The sequence below is a fragment of the Crinia signifera genome, chromosome 19, assembly GCF_055691185.1.
Source record: "Crinia signifera chromosome 19, ASM5569118v1, whole genome shotgun sequence".
NCBI lineage: Eukaryota > Metazoa > Chordata > Amphibia > Anura > Myobatrachidae > Crinia > Crinia signifera.
Genome location: NC_139226.1, coordinates 4,003,390 through 4,029,626, shown reverse-complemented (window position 1 = coordinate 4,029,626; position 26,237 = coordinate 4,003,390). Strand labels below are relative to the sequence as shown.

The 26,237-nt window shown below is 54.1% G+C and overlaps 1 protein-coding gene across 1 annotated transcript in view; it reads left to right on the top strand.

Moving 5' to 3' along the window:
• The first annotated feature begins 8,535 nt into the window (after nucleotides 1-8,535).
• Nucleotides 8,536-26,237, top strand: part of FAM131C (family with sequence similarity 131 member C) — a 61,728-nt gene continuing 44,026 nt past the window's right edge. The window contains exon 1 of the mRNA XM_083161828.1: nucleotides 8,536-9,072. Within this exon, the coding sequence (XP_083017954.1) occupies nucleotides 9,051-9,072 (22 nt within the window). The 5' untranslated portion in view covers nucleotides 8,536-9,050. The remainder of the gene's footprint in view (nucleotides 9,073-26,237) is intronic.

Genomic DNA, 26,237 nt, shown 5'->3' with positions numbered 1-26,237 from the left:
GGCCGCGAATCGCGGGAGGGGGGGTCGCAAATCGCAGGAGGGGGGTGCTGTGAATCGCGAGAGGGGGCTGGGTTTCGTGGGAGGGGGGGCGCGGGGGTGCTTTGAATCGCGGGAGGTGGGGTCGGGGGTGTGTGTGCCGCGAATCGCAGTGGAGTGGGGTCATGGGGGGGCCACGAATCGTTGGAGGGGGGTCACGGGGGTCCCGCGAATCGCAGGAGGGGGGGTCGCGGGGGATGGCGTGAATCACTGGGGGGGCAGTTGCGAGGGGGCCCGCGAATCGCGGGAGGTTGCGGTGGCCCGCGAATCGCGGGAGGGGGGGTCGCGGGTGTAATGGTGGATGGTGGCTGTGGAGAAATGGTGGATGGTGGGCGTGTACTGTAGCCCTGGCTGGGCGGGGGGAGGGGATGTCAATGGGGTGGGGTGAGTAGAACACTGGTCTTTTCCTTAGGGGGGGCGGGTTTGTGTATAATGCTGGGCGGGAACGTTATACACATAGAACACTGGTCTTTTCCCTAGGGGGGGCGGATTTGTGTATCCCGCTTGGCGGGAACGTTATATACACAGGGGATGAGTGACAGATCTGGCTAAATATATAAGAGATACACATAAAGCCACAGTAATAGTGCCCATTACACAAAACCAGATGGCCCTGGGTGCATGGAGAATCCATTTGATGGTAAGTGGTTGTGAATGGATTTCCCCCTATTCGCCCCACTGCCAAGCCATTGACAGCAGTGCACAGGGGAGGGAAATTTCAGCCAATGGCAGCTGTGCACAGGGGCGTCATCAGGTTTGTCATTTTGCTGGTTACAGAATGGAGCATGATGTCACCAGTCAGCACATTCTGAGATTACAGTAGTACTAGCCATTACTTATGGGGAGTTTCAGCCAATTCTCTATACCATCAGGAGGAGCTGGTTAACGTGTTACCATGAGACAGGAGCCAGGTCTGCACCATGTACAGAATGGAGCATGATGTCACCAGTCAGCACATTCTGAGATTACAGTAGTACTAGCCAGGAGGGGGCGCCATGACAGGAGGACCAGGAACCTTTTAATCGGGCCCTGACTACCATTGTAGGAATGTGCCTATCACTTCACTATGATACAGTCCATGACACTGGCACCTAGTTACTGGATAGGTTGTACTCTCAGTGATGTCAGTGGTTCCTTGTGACTGGATAGGCTACGCTCTCTGTGATGTCACTGGCTCCTAGTGACTGTATAGGTTGTACTCTTAGTGACGGCACTGGTTCCTAGTGACTGGATAGGCTGCACTCTCAGTGATGTCACTGGCTCCTAGTGACTGTATAGACTGCACTCTCAGTGATGTCACTGGTTCCTAGTGACTGGATAGGTTGTACTCTCAGTGATGTCACTGATTCCTAGTGACTGGATAGGCTACGCTCTCTGTGATGTCACTGGCTCCTAGTGACTGGATAGGCTGCACTCTCAGTGATGTCACTGGCTCCTAGTGACTGGATAGGTTGTACTCTCAGTGATGTCACTGGTTGCTAGTGACTGGATAGGTTGTACTCTCAGTGATGTCACTGGTTCCTAGTGACTGGATAGGCTGCACTCTCAGTGATGTCACTGATTCCTAGTTACTGTATAGGTTGTACACTCAGTGATATCACTGATTCCTAGTGACTGGATAGGCTACGCTCTCTGTGATGTCACTGGCTCCTAGTGACTGTATAGGTTGTACTCTTAGTGATGGCACTGGTTCCTAGTGACTGGATAGGCTGCACTCTCAGTGATGTCACTGATTCCTAGTTACTGTATAGGTTGTACTCTCAGTGATATCACTTATTCCTAGTGACTGGATAGGCTACGCTCTCTGTGATGTCACTGGCTCCTAGTGACTGTATAGGTTGCACTCTCAGTGATGGCACTGATTCCAAGTTACTGTATAGGTTGTACTCTCAGCGATGTCACTGGTTCCTAGTGACTGGATAGGCCGCACTCTTGGTAATGTCACTGGCGCCTAGTTACTGAATAAGCAGCACTCTCAGTGATGTCACTGGCTCCTAGTGATTGGATAGGCTGTACTTGCAATGATGTAACTGGCTCCTAGTGACTGGATAGGCCGCACTCTCAGTGATGTCACTGGTTCCTAGTGACTGGATAGGCTGCACTCTCAGTGATGTCACTGGCTCCTAGTGACTGGATAGGCTGTACTCTCAGTGATGTCACTGGCTCCTAGTGACTGGATAGGCTGTACTCTCAGTGATGTCACTGGCTCCTAGTGACTGGATAGGCCGCATTCTCAGTGATGTCACTGATTCCTAGTGACTGTACAGGTTGTACTCTCAGTGATGTCATTGGTTCCTAGTGACTGGATAGGCCGCACTCTCAGTGATGTCACTGGCTCCTAGTGATTGGATAGGCTGCACTCTCAGTGATGTCACTGGCTCCTAGTGACTGGTTAGGCCGCCCTCTCAGTGATGTCACTGGTTCCTAGTGACTGGATAGGCTGCAATCTCAGTGATGTCACTGGCTCCTAGTGATTGGATAGGCTGTACTCTCAGTGATGTCACTGGCTCCTAGTGAGTGGATAGGCCGCACTCTCAGTGATGTCACTGCTTCCTAGTTACTGTATAGGTTGTACTCTCAGTGATGTCACTGGTTCCTAGTGACTGGATAGACCGCACTCTCAGTGATGTCACTGGTTCCTAGTGACTGTATAGGTTGCACTCTCAGTGATGGTACTGATTCCTAGTTACTGTATAGGTTGTACTCTCAGCGATGTCACTGGTTCCTAGTGACTGGATAGGCCGCACTCTCGGTGATGTCACTGGCGCCTAGTTACTGGATAAGCCGCACTCTCAGTGATGTCACTGGCTCCTAGTGATTGGATAGGCTATACTCTCAGTGATGTAACTGGCTCCTAGTGACTGGATAGGCCGCACTCTCAGTGATGTCACTGGTTCATAGTGACTGGATAGGCTGCACTCTCAGTGATGTCACTGGCTCCTAGTGACTGGATAGGCTGCACTCTCAGTGATGTCACTGGTGCCTAGTGACTGGATAGGTCGCACTCTCAGTGATGTCACTGGCTCCTAGTGATTGGATAGGCTGTACTCTCAGTGATGTCACTGGCTCCTAGTGACTGGATAGGCCGCACTCTCAGTGATGTCACTGGTTCCTAGTGACTGGATAGGCTGAACTCTCAGTGATGTCACTGGCTCCTAGTGATTGGATAGGCTGTACTCTCAGTGATGTCACTGGCTCCTAGTGACTGGACAGGCCGCACTCTCAGTGATGTCACTGATTCCTAGTTACTGTATAGGTTGTACTCTCAGTGATGTCACTGGTTCCTAGTGACTGGATAGGCTGCCTTCTTAGGGATGTCACTGGATGGAAGCTCTTGTGTGCAGATGATCTCACCTGGATGGAGGATTGTGGGTACAGGTGATTTCACATTACGAGGCTCCCTAGCTGCAGCTAATCTGAGCCAGTTGAACGCTTCCAGGCACAGGTAATATAGGGGCCCATTTATCAGGGCAGAATATTATCGCCCACTATCTCATTGTAAAATGCGAGCCCATCGGCTGTATGTATCCTCCCGGATGCACAGGGACAGGGCTCCAAAAGGAGCCCACCCCTGCAATATGCTGAGCTGGGTGCCGGGGGTCTGCGCATGCGCGATAAGTGCTGACCCCTCGCCGGCCCAGCTGACTGCACTGCCCCGGCAGCGGTGCGATCCGTAGCCCATAGACTACAATGGCCTACCGCCATCTCAGAATGGCCATAATCCAGGGGTGGCATGCGCTGCTGCCCGATGTTGATACATCGGCCAGCTTCGCATCCCCCATAGAAACCTATGGGGGATGCGGCTGGCAGCGATGCAGGAAAAAATCGGTGATTCCTGCTGGGCGCAGGTGGTCTAACCTGGACGGTGACCGCTGGGTGCAGGTGATCTCACCTGGATGGAGTGTGGGTGCAGGTGGTCTCACCTGACTGGTGGCCGCTGGGTGCAGGTGATCTCACCTGGCTGTTGGCCGCTGGGTGCAGGTGATCTCACCTGGCTGTTGGCCGCTGGGTGCAGGTGATCTCACCTGGCTGTTGGCCGCTGGGTGCAGGTGATCTCACCCGGCTGTTGGCCGCTGGGTGCAGGTGATCTCACCCGGCTGTTGGCCGCTGGGTGCAGGTGATCTCCCCCGGGAGGCCGCTGGGTGCAGGTGAGCTCACCCGGCTGGAGGCCGCTGGGTGCAGGTGAGCTCACCCGGCTGGAGGCCGCTGGGTGCAGGTGATCTCACCCGGCTGGAGGCCGCTGGGTGCAGGTGATCTCACCCGGCTGGAGGCCGCTGGGTGCAGGTGATCTCACCCGGCTGGAGGCCGCTGGGTGCAGGTGATCTCACCCGGCTGGAGGCCGCTGGGTGCAGGTGATCTCACCCGGCTGGAGGCCGCTGGGTGCAGGTGATCTCACCCGGCTGGAGGCCGCTGGGTGCAGGTGATCTCACCCGGCTGGAGGCCGCTGGGTGCAGGTGATCTCACCCGGCTGGAGGCCGCTGGGTGCAGGTGATCTCACCCGGCTGGAGGCCGCTGGGTTCAGGTGATCTCACCCGGCTGGAGGCCGCTGGGTGCAGGTGATCTCACCCGGCTGGAGCCCGCTGGGTGCAGGTGATCTCACCCGGCTGGAGGCCGCTGGGTGCAGGTGATCTCACCCGGCTGGTGGCCGCTGGGTGCAGGTGATCTCACCCGGCTGGTGGCCGCTGGGTGCAGGTGATCTCACCCGGCTGGTGGCCGCTGGGTGCAGGTGATCTCACCCGGCTGGTGGCCGCTGGGTGCAGGTGATCTCACCCGGCTGGTGGCCGCTGGGTGCAGGTGATCTCACCCGGCTGGTGGCCGCTGGGTGCAGGTGATCTCACCCGGCTGGAGCCCGCTGGGTGCAGGTGATCTCACCCGGCTGGAGGCCGCTGGGTGCAGGTGATCTCACCCGGCTGGAGGCCGCTGGGTGCAGGTGATCTCACCCGGCTGGTGGCCGCTGGGTGCAGGTGATCTCACCTGACTGTTGCCGCTTGCTGCAGGTGATCTCCCCCGGGAGGCCGCTGGGTGCAGGTGATCTCACCCGGCTGGAGGCCGCTGGGTGCAGGTGATCTCACCCGGCTGGTGGCCGCTGGGTGCAGGTGATCTCACCTGACTGTTGCCGCTTGCTGCAGGTGATCTCCCCCGGGAAGCCGCAGGGTGCAGGTGATCTCACCTGGCTGGAGGCCGCTGGGTGCAGGTGATCTCACCTGGCTGGTGGCCGCTGGGTGCAGGTGATCTCACCCGGCTGGAGGCCGCTGGGTGCAGGTGATCTCACCCGGCTGGTGGCCGCTGGGTGCAGGTGATCTCACCCGGCTGGTGGCCGCTGGGTGCAGGTGATCTCACCCGGCTGTTGGCCGCTGGGTGCAGGTGATCTCACCCGGCTGTTGGCCGCTGGGTGCAGGTGATCTCACCCGGCTGGAGGCCGCTGGGTGCAGGTGATCTCACCCGGCTGGTGGCCGCTGGGTGCAGGTGATCTCACCCGGCTGGTGGCCGCTGGGTGCAGGTGATCTCACCCGGCTGGTGGCCGCTGGGTGCAGGTGATCTCACCTGACTGTTGCCGCTTGCTGCAGGTGATCTCCCCCGGGAGGCCGCTGGATGCAGGTGATCTCACCCGGCTGGAGGCCGCTGGGTGCAGGTGATCTCACCCGGCTGGTGGCCGCTGGGTGCAGGTGATCTCACCTGACTGTTGCCGCTTGCTGCAGGTGATCTCCCCCGGGAAGCCGCAGGATGCAGGTGATCTCACCTGGCTGGAGGCCGCTGGGTGCAGGTGATCTCACCTGGCTGGTGGCCGCTGGGTGCAGGTGATCTCACCTGGCTGGAGGCCGCTGGGTGCAGGTGATCTCACCCGGCTGTTGGCCGCTGGGTGCAGGTGATCTCACCCGGCTGGTGGCCGCTGGGTGCAGGTGATCTCACCCGGCTGTTGGCCGCTGGGTGCAGGTGATCTCACCCGGCTGGAGGCCGCTGGGTGCAGGTGATCTCACCCGGCTGGTGGCCGCTGGGTGCAGGTGATCTCACCCGGCTGGTGGCCGCTGGGTGCAGGTGATCTCACCCGGCTGGTGGCCGCTGGGTGCAGGTGATCTCACCCGGCTGGAGGCCGCTGGGTGCAGGTGATCTCACCCGGCTGGAGGCCGCTGGGTGCAGGTGATCTCACCCGGCTGGTGGCCGCTGGGTGCAGGTGATCTCACCTGACTGTTGCCGCTTGCTGCAGGTGATCTCCCCCGGGAGGCCGCTGGGTGCAGGTGAGCTCACCCGGCTGGAGGCCGCTGGGTGCAGGTGATCTCACCCGGCTGGAGGCCGCTGGGTGCAGGTGATCTCACCCGGCTGGTGGCCGCTGGGTGCAGGTGATCTCACCCGGCTGGTGGCCGCTGGGTGCAGGTGATCTCACCCGGCTGGAGCCCGCTGGGTGCAGGTGATCTCACCCGGCTGGAGGCCGCTGGGTGCAGGTGATCTCACCCGGCTGGAGGCCGCTGGGTGCAGGTGATCTCACCCGGCTGGAGGCCGCTGGGTGCAGGTGATCTCACCCGGCTGGTGGCCGCTGGGTGCAGGTGATCTCACCTGACTGTTGCCGCTTGCTGCAGGTGATCTCCCCCGGGAGGCCGCTGGGTGCAGGTGATCTCACCCGGCTGGAGGCCGCTGGGTGCAGGTGATCTCACCCGGCTGGTGGCCGCTGGGTGCAGGTGATCTCACCTGACTGTTGCCGCTTGCTGCAGGTGATCTCCCCCGGGAAGCCGCAGGGTGCAGGTGATCTCACCTGGCTGGAGGCCGCTGGGTGCAGGTGATCTCACCTGGCTGGTGGCCGCTGGGTGCAGGTGATCTCACCTGGCTGGAGGCCGCTGGGTGCAGGTGATCTCACCTGGCTGGAGGCCGCTAGGTGCAGGTGATCTCACCTGGCTGGTGGCCGCTGGGTGCAGGTGATCTCACCTGGCTGGTGGCCGCTGGGTGCAGGTGATCTCACCTGGCTGGAGGCCGCTGGGTGCAGGTGATAACACCTGGCTGGAGGCCGCTGGGTTCAGGTGATCTCACCTGGCTGGTGGCCGCTGGGTGCAGGTGATCTCACCTGGCTGGAGGCCGCTGGGTGCAGGTGATCTCACCCGGCTGTTGGCCGCTGGGTGCAGGTGATCTCACCCGGCTGGTGGCCGCTGGGTGCAGGTGATCTCACCCGGCTGTTGGCCGCTGGGTGCAGGTGATCTCACCCGGCTGTTGGCCGCTGGGTGCAGGTGATCTCACCCGGCTGGAGGCCGCTGGGTGCAGGTGATCTCACCCGGCTGGTGGCCGCTGGGTGCAGGTGATCTCACCCGGCTGGTGGCCGCTGGGTGCAGGTGATCTCACCCGGCTGGTGGCCGCTGGGTGCAGGTGATCTCACCCGGCTGGAGGCCGCTGGGTGCAGGTGATCTCACCCGGCTGGAGGCCGCTGGGTGCAGGTGATCTCACCCGGCTGGTGGCCGCTGGGTGCAGGTGATCTCACCTGACTGTTGCCGCTTGCTGCAGGTGATCTCCCCCGGGAGGCCGCTGGGTGCAGGTGAGCTCACCCGGCTGGAGGCCGCTGGGTGCAGGTGATCTCACCCGGCTGGAGGCCGCTGGGTGCAGGTGATCTCACCCGGCTGGTGGCCGCTGGGTGCAGGTGATCTCACCCGGCTGGTGGCCGCTGGGTGCAGGTGATCTCACCCGGCTGGAGCCCGCTGGGTGCAGGTGATCTCACCCGGCTGGAGGCCGCTGGGTGCAGGTGATCTCACCCGGCTGGAGGCCGCTGGGTGCAGGTGATCTCACCCGGCTGGAGGCCGCTGGGTGCAGGTGATCTCACCCGGCTGGTGGCCGCTGGGTGCAGGTGATCTCACCTGACTGTTGCCGCTTGCTGCAGGTGATCTCCCCCGGGAGGCCGCTGGGTGCAGGTGATCTCACCCGGCTGGAGGCCGCTGGGTGCAGGTGATCTCACCCGGCTGGTGGCCGCTGGGTGCAGGTGATCTCACCTGACTGTTGCCGCTTGCTGCAGGTGATCTCCCCCGGGAAGCCGCAGGGTGCAGGTGATCTCACCTGGCTGGAGGCCGCTGGGTGCAGGTGATCTCACCTGGCTGGTGGCCGCTGGGTGCAGGTGATCTCACCTGGCTGGAGGCCGCTGGGTGCAGGTGATCTCACCTGGCTGGAGGCCGCTAGGTGCAGGTGATCTCACCTGGCTGGTGGCCGCTGGGTGCAGGTGATCTCACCTGGCTGGTGGCCGCTGGGTGCAGGTGATCTCACCTGGCTGGAGGCCGCTGGGTGCAGGTGATAACACCTGGCTGGAGGCCGCTGGGTTCAGGTGATCTCACCTGGCTTTTGGCCGCTGGGTGCAGGTGATAACACCTGGCTTGAGGCCGCTGGGTTCAGGTGATCTCCCCTGGCTGGTGGCCGCTTGCTGCAGGTGATCTCCCCCGGGAGGCTCCTGTAGCTGCTCCCCAGCACAGGTAGCGTTAATCCCCGGGCTGCTGCTGCCACCTCCCCGTATAACAGACGCTGCTGAAACCCTCCCAGATATGAGGATAGAGGGGCGGACTGTCTGCAGCTGCTCCCAGCACACAGACCCCTCTCCTCCTCCGTCCTCACTGCCTGTGCCAGGGATGCCCAACAGCCGCTGACAGATCCTGCCCAGGGCCAGCAGGGCAACCACGGACCACCCAGATCTGTGCAGAGGAGAATGCCGAGACCAGCAGTGGTGGGAGGCTGCGGAGACCCCAGGTACACGGAGGCTGCTGATTAGTGGAGGTCGCTCTGTCCCCTGATGTTTGGAGGCTGCTGGAACCACCAGTTGATTGGAGGCAGCAGTTGAGATTCCCAGTTTAGTGAGGGCTGCGGAGACCCCAGGAGAGTGGAGGCTGCGAAATGGAGGCTGGTGAGACCCTCAGCTGAGGGGAGGCTGCTGAGAAGACCCCCAGTGGAGTGGAGGCTCCTGAGAAGACCATGGTGGACTGTGGGTGGTTAGAGGGAGAAGCGTCCAGCTGGAGCTGACTCAGGGGATCATTATCCGGATATTCCTGCTGGTCACTATGGGGTCCTGCATCTCTAAGGGTGAGTTCTGGGTGCATTAGCACTGGCACCCCTGGGGGTATTACCTGTACCCCGACCCTAGCACAGACTGTACTGCGAGTTACTGCACAAGTGGACCTGCTGCTTTCTGCCCACATACCCTGACTGTATGGCAGGGGTTCCCTACCTGACCATCTTCTTCAGGGAGAACATGCTCTGCTCCTGGGCTTCCCTGGTAATGTAGGATTGCCAGCACCTGTGGTGACACCTTTCTTATCAGTTACCTGGCTCCCCACAGGTGCTGGCAATCATACATTATCCATACCTCCCAGCATGCTTATCTCCAGGAGGACACAATGCTCTGTTCCTGGGCTTCCCTGGTAATGTATGATTGCCAGCACCTGTGGTGACACCTTTCTTATCAGTTACCTAGCTCCCCACAGGTGCTGGCAATCCTACATTATCCATACCTCCCAACATGCCCCTCTCCAGGAGGACACAATGCTCTGTTCCTGGACTTCCCTGGTAATGTAGGATTGCCAGCACCTGTGGTGACACCTTTCTTATCAGTTACCTAGCTCCCCACAGGTGCTGGCAATCATACAGTATCCATACCTCCCAGCATGCCCCTCTCCAGGAGGACACAATGCTCTCCTGGGCTTCCCTGGTAATGTATGATTGCCAGCACCTGTGGTGACACCTTTCTTATCAGTTACCTAGCTCCCCACAGGTGCTGGCAATCCTACATTATCCATACCTCCCAGCATGCCCCTCTCCAGGAGGACACAATGCTCTGTTCCTGGGCTTCCCTGGTAATGTAGGATTGCCAGCACCTGTGGTGACACCTTTCTTATCAGTTACCTAGCTCCCCACAAGTGCTGGTAATCGTACATTACCAGGGAAGCCCAGGAACAGAGCATTCTATCCCTCATGGGGAGGGTCAGGTAGGCAACCCTGCTGTATAGGTGCTGCGTGTATGACTCTATATACATTACAGGACAGCTGGCTATAGGGACTGACCTGCTGTATAGGTGCTGCGTGTGTGACACACTGTATACATTATAGGACAGCTGGTTATAGGGACTGACCTGCTGTATAGGTGCTGCGTGTATGACACTATATACATTACAGGACAGCTGGTTGTAGGGACTGACCTGCTGTATAGGTGCTGCGTGTATGACACTATATACATTACAGGACAGCTGGTTATAGGGACTGACCTGCTGTATAGGTGCTGCCTGTATGACACTATATACATTACAGGACAGCTGGTTATAGGGACTGACCTGCTGAATAGGTGCTGCGTGTATGAAACACTGTATACATTACAGGACAGCTGGTTATAGGGACTGTCCTGCTGTATAGGTGCTGCGTGTATGAAACACTGTATACATTACAGGACAGCTGGTTATAGGGACTGACCTGCTGTATAGGTGCAGCATGTGTCAGACACTGTATACATTACAGGACAGCTGGTTATAGGGACTGACCTGCTGAATAGGTGCTGCGTGTATGAAACACTGTATACATTACAGGACAGCTGGTTATAGGGACTGACCTGCTGTATAGGTGCTGCGTGTGTGACACACTATATACATTACAGGACAGCTTGTTATAGGGACTGACCTGCTGTATAGGTGCTGCGTGTATGACTCTATATACATTACAGGACAGCTGGCTATAGGGACTGACCTGCTGTATAGGTGCTGCGTGTGTGACACACTATATACATTACAGGACAGCTGGTTATAGGGACTGCCCTGCTGTATAGGTGCTGCGTGTATGAAACACTGTATACATTACAGGACAGCTGGTTATAGGGACTGTCCTGCTGTATACATGCTGCGTGTATGACACTATATACATTACAGAACATCTGGTCATAGGGACTGACCTGCTGTATAGGTGCTGCGTGTATGACACTATATACATTACAGAACAGCTGGTTATAGGGACTGACCTGCTGTATAGGTGCTGCATGTGTGACACACTATATACATTACAGGACAGCTGGTTATAGGGACTGTCCTGCTGTATACATGCTGCGTGTATGACACTATATACATTACAGGACAGCTTGTTATAGGGACTGACCTGCTGTATAGGTGCTGCGTGTGTGACACACTATATACATTACAGGACAGCTGGTTATAGGGACTGACCTGCTGTATAGGTGCTGCATGTGTGACACACTATATACATTACAGGACAGCTGGTTATAGGGACTGACCTGCTGTATACATGCTGCGTGTATGACACTATATACATTACAGGACAGCTTGTTATAGGGACTGACCTGCTGTATAGGTGCTGCGTGTGTGACACACTATATACATTACAGGACAGCTGGTTATAGGGACTGACCTGCTGTATAGGTGCTGCGTGTGTGACACACTATATACATTACAGGACAGCTGGTTATAGGGACTGACCGGCTGTATAGATGCTGTGTGTGTGACACACTATATACATTACAGGACAGCTGGTTATAGGGACTGACCTGCTGTACAGGTGCTGCGTGTGTGACACACTATATACATTACAGGACAGCTGGTTATAGGGACTGACCTGCTGTATAGGTGCTGCGTGTGTGACACAATATACGTTACAGGACAGCTGGTTTTAGGGACTGACCTGCTGTATAGGTGCTGCGTGTGTGACACAATATACGTTTCAGGACAGCTGGTTTTAGGGACTGACCTGCTGTGTGTGTGACACACTATATATACATTACAGGACAGCTGGTTATAGGGACTGACCTGCTGTATAGGTGCTGCGTGTATGACACTATATACATTACAGGACAGCTTGTTATAGGGACTGACCTGCTGTATAGGTTCTGCGTGTGTGACACACTATATACATTACAGCACAGCTGGTTATAGGGACTGACCTGCTGTATAGGTGCTACGTGTGTGACACACTATACATTACAGGACAGCTGGTTATAGGGACTGACCTGCTGTATAGGTGCTGCGTGTGTGACACAATATACATTACAGCACTGCTGGTTATAGGGACTGACCTGCTGTATAGGTGCTGCGTGTGTGACACACTATATACATTACGGGACAGCTGGTTATAGGGACTGACCTGCTGTATAGGTGCTGCATGTGTGACACACTATATACATTAAAGGACAGCTGGTTATAGGGACTGACCTGCTGTATAGGTGCTGCGTGTGTGACACACTATATACATTACAGGACAGCTGGTTATAGGGACTGACCTGCTGTATAGGTGCTGCGTGTGTGACACACTATATACATTACAGGACAGCTGGTTATAGGGACTGACCTGCTGTATAGGTGCTGCGTGTGTGACACACTATATACATTACAGGACAGCTGGTTATAGGGACTGACCTGCTGTATAGGTGCTGCGTGTGTGACACACTATATACATTATAGGACAGCTGGTTATAGGGACTGACCTGCTGTATAGGTTCTGCGTGTGTGACACACAATATACATTACAGCACAGCTGGTTATAGGGACTGACCTGCTGTATAGGTGCTGTGTGTGTGACGCACTATATACATTACAGGACAGCTGGTTATAGGGACTGACCTGCTGTATAGGTGCTGCGTGTATGACACTATATACATTACAGGACAGCTGGTTATAGGGACTGACCTGCTGTATAGGTGCTGCGTGTATGATGCACTATATACATTACAGGACAGCTGGTTATAGGGACTGACCTGTTGTATAGGTGCTGCATGTATGACACTATATACATTACGGAACAGCTGGTTATAGGGACTGACCTGTTGTATAGGTGCTGCGTGTATGACACTATATACATTACAGAACAGCTGGTTATAGGGACTGACCTGCTGTATAGGTGCTGCGTGTGTGACACTATATACATTACAGAACATCTGGTCATAGGGACTGACCTGCTGTATAGGTGCTGCGTGTATGACACTATATACATTACAGAACATCTGGTTATAGGGACTGACCTGCTGTATAGGTGCTGCGTGTGTGACACTATATACATTACAGGACAGCTGGTTATAGGGACTGACCTGCTGTATAGGTGCTGCGTGTGTGACACACTATATACATTACAGGACAGCTGGTTATAGGGACTGACCTGCTGCGTGTGTGACACACTATATATACATTACAGGACAGCTGGTTATAGGGACTGACCTGCTGTATAGGTGCTGCGTGTTTGACACTATATACATTACAGGACAGCTGGTTATAGGGACTGACCTGCTGTATAGGTGCTGCGTGTATGACACTATATACATTACAGGACAGCTGGTTGTAGGGACTGACCTGCTGTATAGGTGCTGCGTGTATGACACTATATACATTACAGGACAGCTGGTTATAGGGACTGACCTGCTGTATAGGTGCTGCCTGTATGACACTATATACATTACAGGACAGCTGGTTATAGGGACTGACCTGCTGAATAGGTTCTGCGTGTATGAAACACTGTATACATTACAGGACAGCTGGTTATAGGGACTGTCCTGCTGTATAGGTGCTGCGTGTATGAAACACTGTATACATTACAGGACAGCTGGTTATAGGGACTGACCTGCTGTATAGGTGCTGCATGTGTCAGACACTGTATACATTACAGGACAGCTGGTTATAGGGACTGACCTGCTGTAAAGGTGCTGCGTGTATGACTCTATATACATTACAGGACAGCTGGCTATAGGGACTGCCCTGCTGTATAGGTGCTGCGTGTATGAAACACTGTATACATTACAGGACAGCTGGTTATAGGGACTGTCCTGCTGTATACATGCTGCGTGTATGACACTATATACATTACAGAACATCTGGTCATAGGGACTGACCTGCTGTATAGGTGCTGCGTGTATGACACTATATACATTACAGAACAGCTGGTTATAGGGACTGACCTGCTGTATAGGTGCTGCATGTGTGACACACTATATACATTACAGGACAGCTGGTTATAGGGACTGTCCTGCTGTATACATGCTGCGTGTATGACACTATATACATTACAGGACAGCTTGTTATAGGGACTGACCTGCTGTATAGGTGCTGCGTGTGTGACACACTATATACATTACAGGACAGCTGGTTATAGGGACTGACCTGCTGTATACATGCTGCGTGTATGACACTATATACATTACAGGACAGCTTGTTATAGGGACTGACCTGCTGTATAGGTGCTGCGTGTGTGACACACTATATACATTACAGGACAGCTGGTTATAGGGACTGACCTGCTGTATAGGTGCTGCGTGTGTGACACACTATATACATTACAGGACAGCTGGTTATAGGGACTGACCGGCTGTATAGATGCTGTGTGTGTGACGCACTATATACATTACAGGACAGCTGGTTATAGGGACTGACCTGCTGTACAGGTGCTGCGTGTGTGACACACTATATACATTACAGGACAGCTGGTTATAGGGACTGACCTGCTGTATAGGTGCTGCGTGTGTGACACAATATACGTTACAGGACAGCTGGTTTTAGGGACTGACCTGCTGTATAGGTGCTGCGTGTGTGACACAATATACGTTTCAGGACAGCTGGTTTTAGGGACTGACCTGCTGTGTGTGTGTGACACACTATATATACATTACAGGACAGCTGGTTATAGGGACTGACCTGCTGTATAGGTGCTGCGTGTGTGACACAATATACATTACAGCACAGCTGGTTATAGGGACTGACCTGCTGTATAGGTTCTGCGTGTGTGACACAGTATATACATTACAGCACAGCTGGTTATAGGGACTGACCTGCTGTATAGGTGCTACGTGTGTGACACACTATACATTACAGGACAGCTGGTTATAGGGACTGACCTGCTGTATAGGTGCTGCGTGTGTGACACAATATACATTACAGCACAGCTGGTTATAGGGACTGACCTGCTGTATAGGTGCTGCGTGTGTGACACACTATATACATTACGGGACAGCTGGTTATAGGGACTGACCTGCTGTATAGGTGCTGCGTGTGTGACACACTATATACATTATAGGACAGCTGGTTATAGGGACTGACCTGCTGTATAGGTGCTGCGTGTGTGACACACTATATACATTACGGGACAGCTGGTTATAGGGACTGACCTGCTGTATAGGTGCTGCGTGTGTGACACATTATATACATTATAGGACAGCTGGTTATAGGGACTGACCTGCTGTATAGGTGCTGCGTGTGTGACACACTATATACATTACAGGACAGCTGGTTATAGGGACTGACCTGCTGTATAGGTGCTGCGTGTGTGACACACTATATACATTACAGGACAGCTGGTTATAGGGACTGACCTGCTGTATAGGTGCTGCGTGTGTGACACAATATACATTACAGCACAGCTGGTTATAGGGACTGACCTGCTGTATAGGTTCTGCGTGTGTGACACACAATATACATTACAGCACAGCTGGTTATAGGGACTGACCTGCTGTATAGGTGCTGCGTGTGTGACGCACTATATACATTACAGGACAGCTGGTTATAGGGACTGACCTGCTGTATAGGTGCTGCGTGTATGACACTATATACATTACAGAACATCTGGTCATAGGGACTGACCTGCTGTATAGGTGCTGCGTGTATGACACTATATACATTACAGAACATCTGGTTATAGGGACTGACCTGCTGTATAGGTGCTGCGTGTGTGACACTATATACATTACAGGACAGCTGGTTATAGGGACTGACCTGCTGTATAGGTGCTGCGTGTGTGACACACTATATACATTACAGGACAGCTGGTTATAGGGACTGACCTGCTGCGTGTGTGACACACTATATATACATTACAGGACAGCTGGTTATAGGGACTGACCTGCTGTATAGGTGCTGCGTGTGTGACACACTATATACATTACAGGACAGCTGGTTATAGGGACTGACCTGCTGTATAGGTGCTGCGTGTGTGACACTATATACATTACAGGACAGCTGGTTATAGGGACTGACCTGCTGTATAGGTGCTGCGTGTGTGACACTATATACATTACAGGACAGCTGGTTATAGGGACTGACCTGCTGTATAGGTGCTGTGTGTGTGACACACTATATACAATACAGAACATGCATTGCTGATTTTAGACAGGGGTAAAGTTATAGGGGGTCACTCTTAAGGTCAAACCATACATGGCTGTCAGAATTTATTTGTATATGTTCAGGAGGTACAGTATGTGGTGCCTCCCACCTATTATTAGCAAGGAATGACAGAGGGCGAGATGATGGGCAGGTTCTGTACTTAAACACAGAAACATAGAATGTGACGGCAGATAAGAACCACTTGGCCCATCTAGTCTGACCCTTTATTAAACCTGTCACCTCAAACCATATTTGATCCTTATTTCTTTACATTGTACAACTGTATTTGCCTCTACCACCTCTGATGGGAGGCTAATCGCCTATCTACTACTTACGGCTGATAATAAATATATGAAGGCTTATCACTTGCTACTTACACATGCGGAGATAGCCACATCTGCCTGTGCGCAGTTCCCTGCACATACTCCCATGTCCCAACCCAGGGCACTGTGAATCTCTGTATCACACAGGTGGTACCTGACTCCCTACTGACCATGTATCACACACAGGTGGTACCTGACTCCCTACTGACTCTGTATCTCACACACAGGTGGTACCTGACTCTCTAATGACCATGTATCACACACAGGTGGTACCTGACTCTCTACTGACCATGTATCACACAGGGGGTACCTGACTCCCTACTGACCATGTATCACACACAGGTGGTACCTGACTCCCTACTGACCATGTATCACACACAGGTGGTACCTGACTCCCTACTGACCATGTATCACACACAGGTGGTACCTGACTCCCTACTGACTCTGTATCTCACACACAGGTGGTACCTGACTCTCTAATGACCATGTATCACACACAGGTGGTACCTGACTCCCTACTGACCATGTATCACACACAGGTTGTACCTGACTCCCTACAGACTCTTTATTACAGGTGGTACCTGACTCTCTACTGACCATGTATCACACAGGGGGTACCTGACTCCCTACTGACCATGTATCACACACAGGTGGTACCTGACTCCCTACTGACCATGTATCACACACAGGTGGTACCTGACTCCCTACTGACTCTGTATCACACAGGGGGTACCTGACTTCCTACTGACCATGTATCACACACAGGTGGTACCTGACTCTCTACTGACCATGTATCACACACTTGGTACTTGACAACCTACTGACTCTGTATCACAGACACAGGTGGTACCTGACTAGCTACTGACCATGTATCACAGACACAGGTGGTACCTGACTAGCTACTGACCATGTATCACACACAGGTGGTACCTGACTCTCTACTGACCATGTATCACACACTTGGTACTTGACAACCTACTGACTCTGTATCACAGACACAGGTGGTACCTGACTAGCTACTGACCATGTATCACAGACACAGGTGGTACCTGACTAGCTACTGACCATGTATCACACACAGGTGGTACCTGACTCTCTACTGACCATGTATCACACACAGGTGGTACCTGACTCCCTACTGACCATGTATCACACACAGGTGGTACCTGACTCTCTACTGACCATGTATCACACACTTGGTACTTGACAACCTACTGACTCTGTATCACAGACACAGGTGGTACCTGACTAGCTAATGACTCTGTATCACACACAGGTGGTACCTGACTCCCTACTGACTCTGTATCACACAGGGGGTACCTGACTTCCTACTGACCATGTATCACACACAGGTGGTACCTGACTCCCTACTGACTATGTATCACACACAGGTGGTACCTGACTCCCTACTGACTCTGTATCACACACAGGTGGTACATGTTACCTACTGACTCTGCATCACACACAGGTGGTACCTGACTCCCTACTGACTCTGTATCTCACACACACAGGTGGTACCTGACTCCCTACTGACTCTGTATCACACAGGGGGTACCTGACTTCCTACTGACCATGTATCACACACAGGTGGTACCTGACTCCCTACTGACTATGTATCACACACAGGTGGTACATGTTACCTACTGACTCTGCATCACACACAGGTGGTACCTGACTCCATACTGACTCTGTATCACACACAGGTGGTACCTGACTCCATACTGACTCTGTATCGCACACAGGTGGTACGTGTTACCTACTGACTCTGAATCACACACAGGTGGTACATGTTACCTACTGACTCTGAATCGCACACAGGTGGTACGTGTTACCTACTGACTCTGCATCGCACACAGGTGGTACGTGTTACTACTGACTCTGTATCGCACAAAGGTGGTACGTGGCAACCTACTGACTCTGTATCGCACACAGGTGGTACGTGTTACCTACTGACTCTGTATCGCACAGAGGTGGTACCTGGCAACCTACTGACTCTGTATCACAAGTGGTACCTGACTACCTACCTACTGACTCTGTATCACACACTTGGTACTTGGCAACCTACTGACTCTGTATCACACACACAGGTGGTACCTGACTAGCTACTGACTTTGTATCACACACAGGTGGTTCAGGACGTTTTTGGCCAAAAATTGCACGTGTCTAAAAAAAATCGCACCTTATTACAACCCCTGGTGACATCAATGTCCTCAAATACCTACCTTTTAATATTTTGTTTGTCTTTAGGAACAGAGAAGAGTCACTGGGGGACAGATACGGTGAATGAGGAGCGTCAGTTATTACTAGCTCCCTGACTGACAGCGCCGCGGGAGCAGGTCCCTGACTGACAGCGCCGCGGGAGCAGGTCCCTGACTGACAGCGCCGCGGGAGCAGGTCCCTGACTGACAGCGCCGCGGGAGCAGGTCCCTGACTGACAGCGCCGCGGGAGCAGGTCCCTGACTGACAGCGCCGCGGGAGCAGGTCCCTGACTGACAGCGCCGCGGGAGCAGGTCCCTGACTGACAGCGCCGCGGGAGCAGGTCCCTGACTGACAGCGCCGCGGGAGCAGGTTCCTGACTGACAGTGCCGCGGGAGTCGCCGCGGGTAATGTGAGATCTGTGAGGTCCCTTTGGCATTATTTCTACATTTTCCTCATGTCAAGACTGTTTCTGACGATGGTCTGTGATGCTCCTGACCGTCACCGATGATTTTCACGCCCAAATTGAAGTACTTTTGTAATATTTTGTTCAGTTCCGATTCCTCGTCTCTCCCACTAGAGCTGCTGCATTCCTCATAGTATTATCCCTGAAAACTTGTGCACACAGCGCTCTTATTTCGATTCTCACCAAATTTTACAAGAAATGTTCATTTGTTTCCAACATTTTCGGACACTCCCAGCGGTTTCCCAGGCACGCCTGCATTATCCCGGACACTCCCAGCGGTTTCCCAGGCACGCCTGCGTTATCCTGGATGCTCCCAGCGGTTTCCCAGGCACGCCTGCGTTTTCCCGCACACTCCCAGCGGTTTCCTAGGCACGCCTGCGTTATCCCGGACACCCCCAGCGGTTTCCTAGGCACGCCTGCGTTATCCCGGACACTCCCAGCGGTTTCCATAGGCACGCCTGCGTTATCCCGGACACTCCCAGCGGTTTCCATAGGCACGCCTGCGTTATCCCGGACACTCCCAGCAGTTTCCTAGGCGCGCCTGCGTTATCCCGGACACCCCCAGCGGTTTCCTAGGCACGCCTGCGTTATCCCGGACACTCCCAGCAGTTTCCTAGGCGCGCCTGCGTTATCCCGGACACTCCCAGCAGTTTCCTAGGCGCGCCTGCGTTATCCCGGACACTCCCAGCGGTTTCCATAGGCACGCCTGCATGCCAGCATGTGTCCAGCTTCTTATTCCCTTCTTATCCGGGCTACAGCTTCTTATTCCCTTCTTATCCGCGCTACAGCTTCTTATTCCCTTCTTATCCGCGCTACAGCTTCTTATTCCCTTGTTATCCGCGCTACAGCTTCTTATTCCCTTGTTATCCGCGTTCCAGCTTCTTCTTCCCTTCTTATCCGCGCTCCAGCTTCTTATTCCCTTCTTATCCGCGATCCAGCTTCTTATTCCCTTGTTATCCGCGCTCCGGCTTCTTATTCCCTTGTTATCTGCGCTCCAGCTTCTTCTTCCCTTCTTATCCGCGCTCCAGCTTCTTATTCCCTTGTTATCCGCGCTCCAGCTTCTTATTCCCTTGTTATCCGCGCTCCAGCTTCTTATTCCCTTGTTATCTGCGCTCCAGCTTCTTATTCCCTTGTTATCTGCGCTCCAGCTTCTTCTTCCCTTCTTATCCGCGCTCCAGCTTCTTCTTCCCTTCTTATCCGCGCTCCAGCTTCTTCTTCCCTTCTTATCCGCGCTCCAGCTTCTTCTTCCCTTCTTATCCGCGCTCCAGCTTCTTCTTCCCTTCTTATCCGCGCTCCAGCTTCTTCTTCCCTTCTTATCCGCGCTCCAGCTTCTTCTTCCCTTCTTATCCGCGCTCCAACTTCTTATTCCCTTGTTATCCGCGCTCCAGCTTCTTCTTCCCTTGTTATCCGCGCTCCAGCTTCTTATTCCCTTGTTATCCGCGCTCCAGCTTCTTCTTCCCTTCTTATCCGCGCTCCAGCTTCTTCTTCCCTTCTTATCCGCGCTCCAGCTTCTTCTTCCCTTCTTATCCGCGCTCCAGCTTCTTATTCCCTTGTTATCCGCGCTCCAGCTTCTTATTCCCTTGTTATCCGCGCTCCAGCTTCTTCTTCCCTTCTTATCCGCGCTCCAGCTTCTTCTTCCCTTCTTATCCGCGCTCCAGCTTCTTCTTCCCTTCTTATCCGCGCTCCGGCTTCTTATTCCCTTGTTATCCGCGCTCCGGCTTCTTATTCCCTTCTTATCCGAGCTCCGGCTTCTTATTCCCTTGTTATCCGCGCTCCGGCTTCTTATTCCCTTCTTATCCGAGCTCCGGCTTCTTATTCAGGACAATCACTTTACAAGGGTTAATGAACCTTGGGCCACAAATTTGACACCTGAAATCAACCGAGGAGTGTCACTTAAATATGACCCAATTGTATTTAGTTTGGTCCAATATTGAGTTGGACATATGCTGGCAAAGTGGGCACATACACCTTGTTATCATTATTCATATTGAATAAGTAAAATACCCTTGGGTCATACAGTATGTGAGTGCCCCCCCCTCTTGATTTCTGGTGTCCAGTTAGTGACCCAGGACTCATTAACCCTTTCAAAAGTGAATGTCCTAAATATGAAGCTGACTTCAGCCTCCTGTGGAGCCAGGGGTCTCCATCTGTACAATGCCATGGTATGTAATGCCCCCATGCAGGAGCAGAGAATGGAAATGGCGCCATTAGTGTGATCATTGCCGGTCGGTGAGCAGCGGCTCGTGGTGTTACCGGCAGCAGAAAGCTTTTAGTGACTCATATGAGCAATTTCCAGAGAAATGTGACAGCCGTTCACTCATATGACAGGTTGCCATGTGCAGTGTAATGCAGGGTCATACTGTGCACAAGGACGGTACTCCCAGAGCTGGGGGTGACAGTATGATGTGTGCAGTGTAATGCAGGGTCATACTGTGCACAAGGACGGTACTCCCAGAGCTGGGGGTGACAGTATGACGTGTGCAGTGTAATGCAGGGTCATACTGTGCACAAGGACGGTACTCCCAGAGCTGGGGGTGACAGTATGACGTGTGCAGTGTAATGCAGGGTCATACTGTGCACAAGGACGGTACTCCCAGAGCTGGGGGTGACAGTATGACGGGTGCAGTGTAATGCAGGGCCATACTGTGCACAAGGGCGGTACTCCCAGAGCTGGGGGTGACAGTATGACGTGTGCAGTGTAATGCATGGTCATACTGTGCACAAGGGCGGTACTCCCAGAGCTGGGGGTGACGGTATGATGTGTGCAGTGTAATGCAGGGTCATACTGTGCACAAGGACGGTACTCCCAGAGCTGGGGGTGACGGTATGCCGTGTACAGTGTAATGCAGGGTCATACTGTACACAAGGACGGTACTCCCAGAGCTGGGGGTGACAGTATGACGTGTGCAGTGTAATGCAGGGTCATACTGTGCACAAGGACGGTACTCCCAGAGCTGGGGGTGACAGTATGACGTGTACAGTGTAATGCAGGGTCATACTGTACACAAGGACGGTACTCCCAGAGCTGGGGGTGACAGTATGACGGGTGCAGTGTAATGCAGGGTCATACTGTACACAAGGACGGTACTCCCAGAGCTGGGGGTGACAGTATGACGTGTGCAGTGTAATGCAGGGTCATACTGTGCACAAGGACGGTACTCCCAGAGCTGGGGGTGACAGTATGACGTGTGCAGTGTAATGCAGGGCCATACTGTGCACAAGGACGGTACTCCCAGAGCTGGGGGTGACAGTATGACGTGTGCAGTGTAATGCAGGGTCATACTGTGCACAAGGACGGTACTCCCAGAGCTGGGGGTGACAGTATGACGTGTGCAGTGTAATGCAGGGTCATACTGTGCACAAGGACGGTACTCCCAGAACTGGGGGTGACAGTATGACGTGTGCAGTGTAATGCAGGGTCATACTGTACACAAGGGCGGTACTCCCAGAGCTGGGGGTGACGGTATGACGTGTGCAGTGTAATGCAGGGTCATACTGTGCACAAGGACGGTACTCCCAGAGCTGGGGGTGACGGTATGACGTGTGCAGTGTAATGCAGGGTCATACTGTGCACAAGGACGGTACTCCCAGAGCTGGGGGTGACAGTATGACGTGTACAGTGTAATGCAGGGTCATACTGTGCACAAGGACGGTACTCCCAGAGCTGTGGGTGACAGTATGACGTGTACAGTGTAATGCAGGGTCATACTGTGCACAAGGGCGGGACTCCCAGAGCTGGGGGTGACAGTATGACGTGTGCAGTGTAATGCAGGGTCATACTGTGCACAAGGGTGGTACTCCCAGAGCTGGGGGTGACGGTATGACGTGTACAGTGTAATGCAGGGTCATACTGTGCACAAGGACGGTACTCCCAGAGCTGGGGGTAACAGTATGACGTGTGCAGTGTAATGCAGGGTCATACTGTGCACAAGGACGGTACTCCCAGAGCTGGGGGTGACAGTATGATGTGTGCAGTGTAATGCAGGGTCATAGTGTGCACAAGGGCGGTACTCCCAGAGCTGGGGGTGACCGTATGACGTGTGCAGTGTAATGCAGGGTCATACTGTACACAAGGGCGGTACTCCCAGAGCTGTGGGTGACAGTATGACGTGTGCAGTGTAATGCAGGGTCATACTGTGCACAAGGACGGTACTCCCAGAGCTGGGGGTGACGGTATGATGTGTGCAGTGTAATGCAGGGTCATACTGTGCACAAGGACGGTACTCCCAGAGCTGTGGGTGACAGTATGACGTGTGCAGTGTAATGCAGGGTCATACTGTGCACAAGGACGGTACTCCCAGAGCTGGGGGTGACAGTATGACGCGTGCAGTGTAATGCAGGGTCATACTGTGCACAAGGACGGTACTCCCAGAGCTGGGGGTGACAGTATGACGTGTGCAGTGTAATGCAGGGTCATACTGTGCACAAGGACGGTACTCCCAGAGCTGAGGGTGACAGTATGACGTGTGCAGTGTAATGCAGGGTCATACTGTGCACAAGGACGGTACTCCCAGAGCTGGGGGTGACAGTATGACGGGTGCAGTGTAATGCAGGGTCATACTGTGCACAAGGACGGTACTCCCAGACCTGGGGGTGACAGTATGACGTGTGCAGTGTAATGCAGGGTCATACTGTGCACAAGGGCGGTACTCCCAGAGCTGGGGGTGACAGTATGACGTGTGCAGTGTAATGCAGGGTCATACTGTGCACAAGGACGGTACTCCCAGAGCTGGGGGTGACAGTATGACGTGTGCAGTGTAATGCAGGGTCATACTGTGCACAAGGACGGTACTCCCAGAGCTGGGGGTGACGGTATGACGTGTGCAGTGTAATGCAGGGTCATACTGTACACAAGGGCGATACTCCCAGAGCTGGGGGTGACAGTATGACGTGTGCAGTGTAATGCAGGGTCATACTGTGCACAAGGGCGGTACTCCCAGAGCTGGGGGTGACGGTATGATGTGTGCAGTGTAATGCAGGGTCATACTGTGCACAAGGGCGATACTCCCAGAGCTGGGGGTGACAGTATGACGTGTGCAGTGTAATGCAGGGTCATACTGTGCACAAGGGCGGTACTCCCAGAGCTGGGGGTGACAGTATGACGTGTGCAGTGTAATGCAGGGTCATACTGTGCACAAGGGCGGTACTCCCAGAGCTGGGGGTGACAGTATGACGTGTGCAGTGTAATGCAGGGTCATACTGTGCACAAGGGCGGTACTCCCAGAGCTGGGGGTGACAGTATGACGTGTGCAGTGTAATGCAGGGTCATACTGTGCACAAGGACGGTACTCCCAGAGCTGGGGGTGACAGTATGACGTGTGCAGTGTAATGCAGGGTCATACTGTGCACAAGGACGGTACTCCCAGAGCTGGGGGTGACAGTATGACGTGTGCAGTGTAATGCAGGGTCATACTGTGCACAAGGACGGTACTCCCAGAGCTGGGGGTGACAGTATGACGTGTGCAGTGTAATGCAGGGTCATACTGTGCACAAGGGCGGTACTCCCAGAGCTGGGGGTGACGGTATGACGTGTGCAGTGTAATGCAGGGTCATACTGTGCACAAGGGCGGTACTCCCAGAGCTGGGGGTGACGGTATGCCGTGTACAGTGTAATGCAGGGTCATACTGTGCACAAGGACGGCACTCCCAGAGCTGGGGGTGACAGTATGATGTGTGCAGTGTAATGCAGGGTCATACTGTGCACAAGGACGGTACTCCCAGAGCTGGGGGTGACAGTATGACGTGTGCAGTGTAATGCAGGGTCATACTGTGCACAAGGACGGTACTCCCAGAGCTGGGGGTGACCGTATGACGTGTGCAGTGTAATGCAGGGTCATACTGTGCACAAGGGCGGGACTCCCAGAGCTGGGGGTGACAGTATGACGTGTGCAGTGTAATACAGGGTCATACTGTGCACAAGGGCGGGACTCCCAGAGCTGGGGGTGACAGTATGACGTGTGCAGTGTAATGCAGGGTCATACTGTGCACAAGGGCGGTACTCCCAGAGCTGGGGGTGACAGTATGACGTGTGCAGTGTAATGCAGGGTCATACTGTGCACAAGGACGGTACTCCCAGAGCTGGGGGTGACAGTATGACGTGTGCAGTGTAATGCAGGGTCATACTGTGCACAAGGACGGTACTCCCAGAGCTGGGGGTGACAGTATGCCGTGTGCAGTGTAATGCAGGGTCATACTGTGCACAAGGACGGTACTCCCAGAGCTGGGGGTGACGGTATGATGGGTGCAGTGTAATGCAGGGTCATACTGTGCACAAGGACGGTACTCCCAGAGCTGGGGGTGACAGTATGACGTGTGCAGTGTAATGCAGGGCCATACTGTGCACAAGGGCGGTACTCCCAGAGCTGGGGGTGACGGTATGACGTGTGCAGTGTAATGCAGGGTCATACTGTGCACAAGGGCGGTACTCCCAGAGCTGGGGGTGACAGTATGACGTGTGCAGTGTAATGCAGGGCCATACTGTGCACAAGGGCGGTACTCCCAGAGCTGGGGGTGACAGTATGACGTGTGCAGTGTAATGCAGGGTCATACTGTGCACAAGGACGGTACTCCCAGAGCTGGGGGTGACAGTATGACGTGTGCAGTGTAATGCAGGGTCATACTGTGCACAAGGACGGTACTCCCAGAGCTGGGGGTGACAGTATGACGTGTGCAGTGTAATGCAGGGTCATACTGTGCACAAGGACGGTACTCCCAGAGCTGTGGGTGACAGTATGACGTGTGCAGTGTAATGCAGGGTCATACTGTGCACAAGGACGGTACTCCCAGAGCTGGGGGTGACAGTATGACGTGTGCAGTGTAATGCAGGGTCATACTGTGCACAAGGACGGCACTCCCAGAGCTGGGGGTGACAGTATGATGTGTGCAGTGTAATGCAGGGTCATACTGTGCACAAGGACGGTACTCCCAGAGCTGGGGGTGACAGTATGACGTGTGCAGTGTAATGCAGGGTCATACTGTGCACAAGGACGGTACTCCCAGAGCTGGGGGTGACCGTATGACGTGTGCAGTGTAATGCAGGGTCATACTGTGCACAAGGACGGTACTCCCAGAGCTGGGGGTGACAGTATGACGTGTACAGTGTAATGCAGGGTCATACTGTGCACAAGGGCGGGA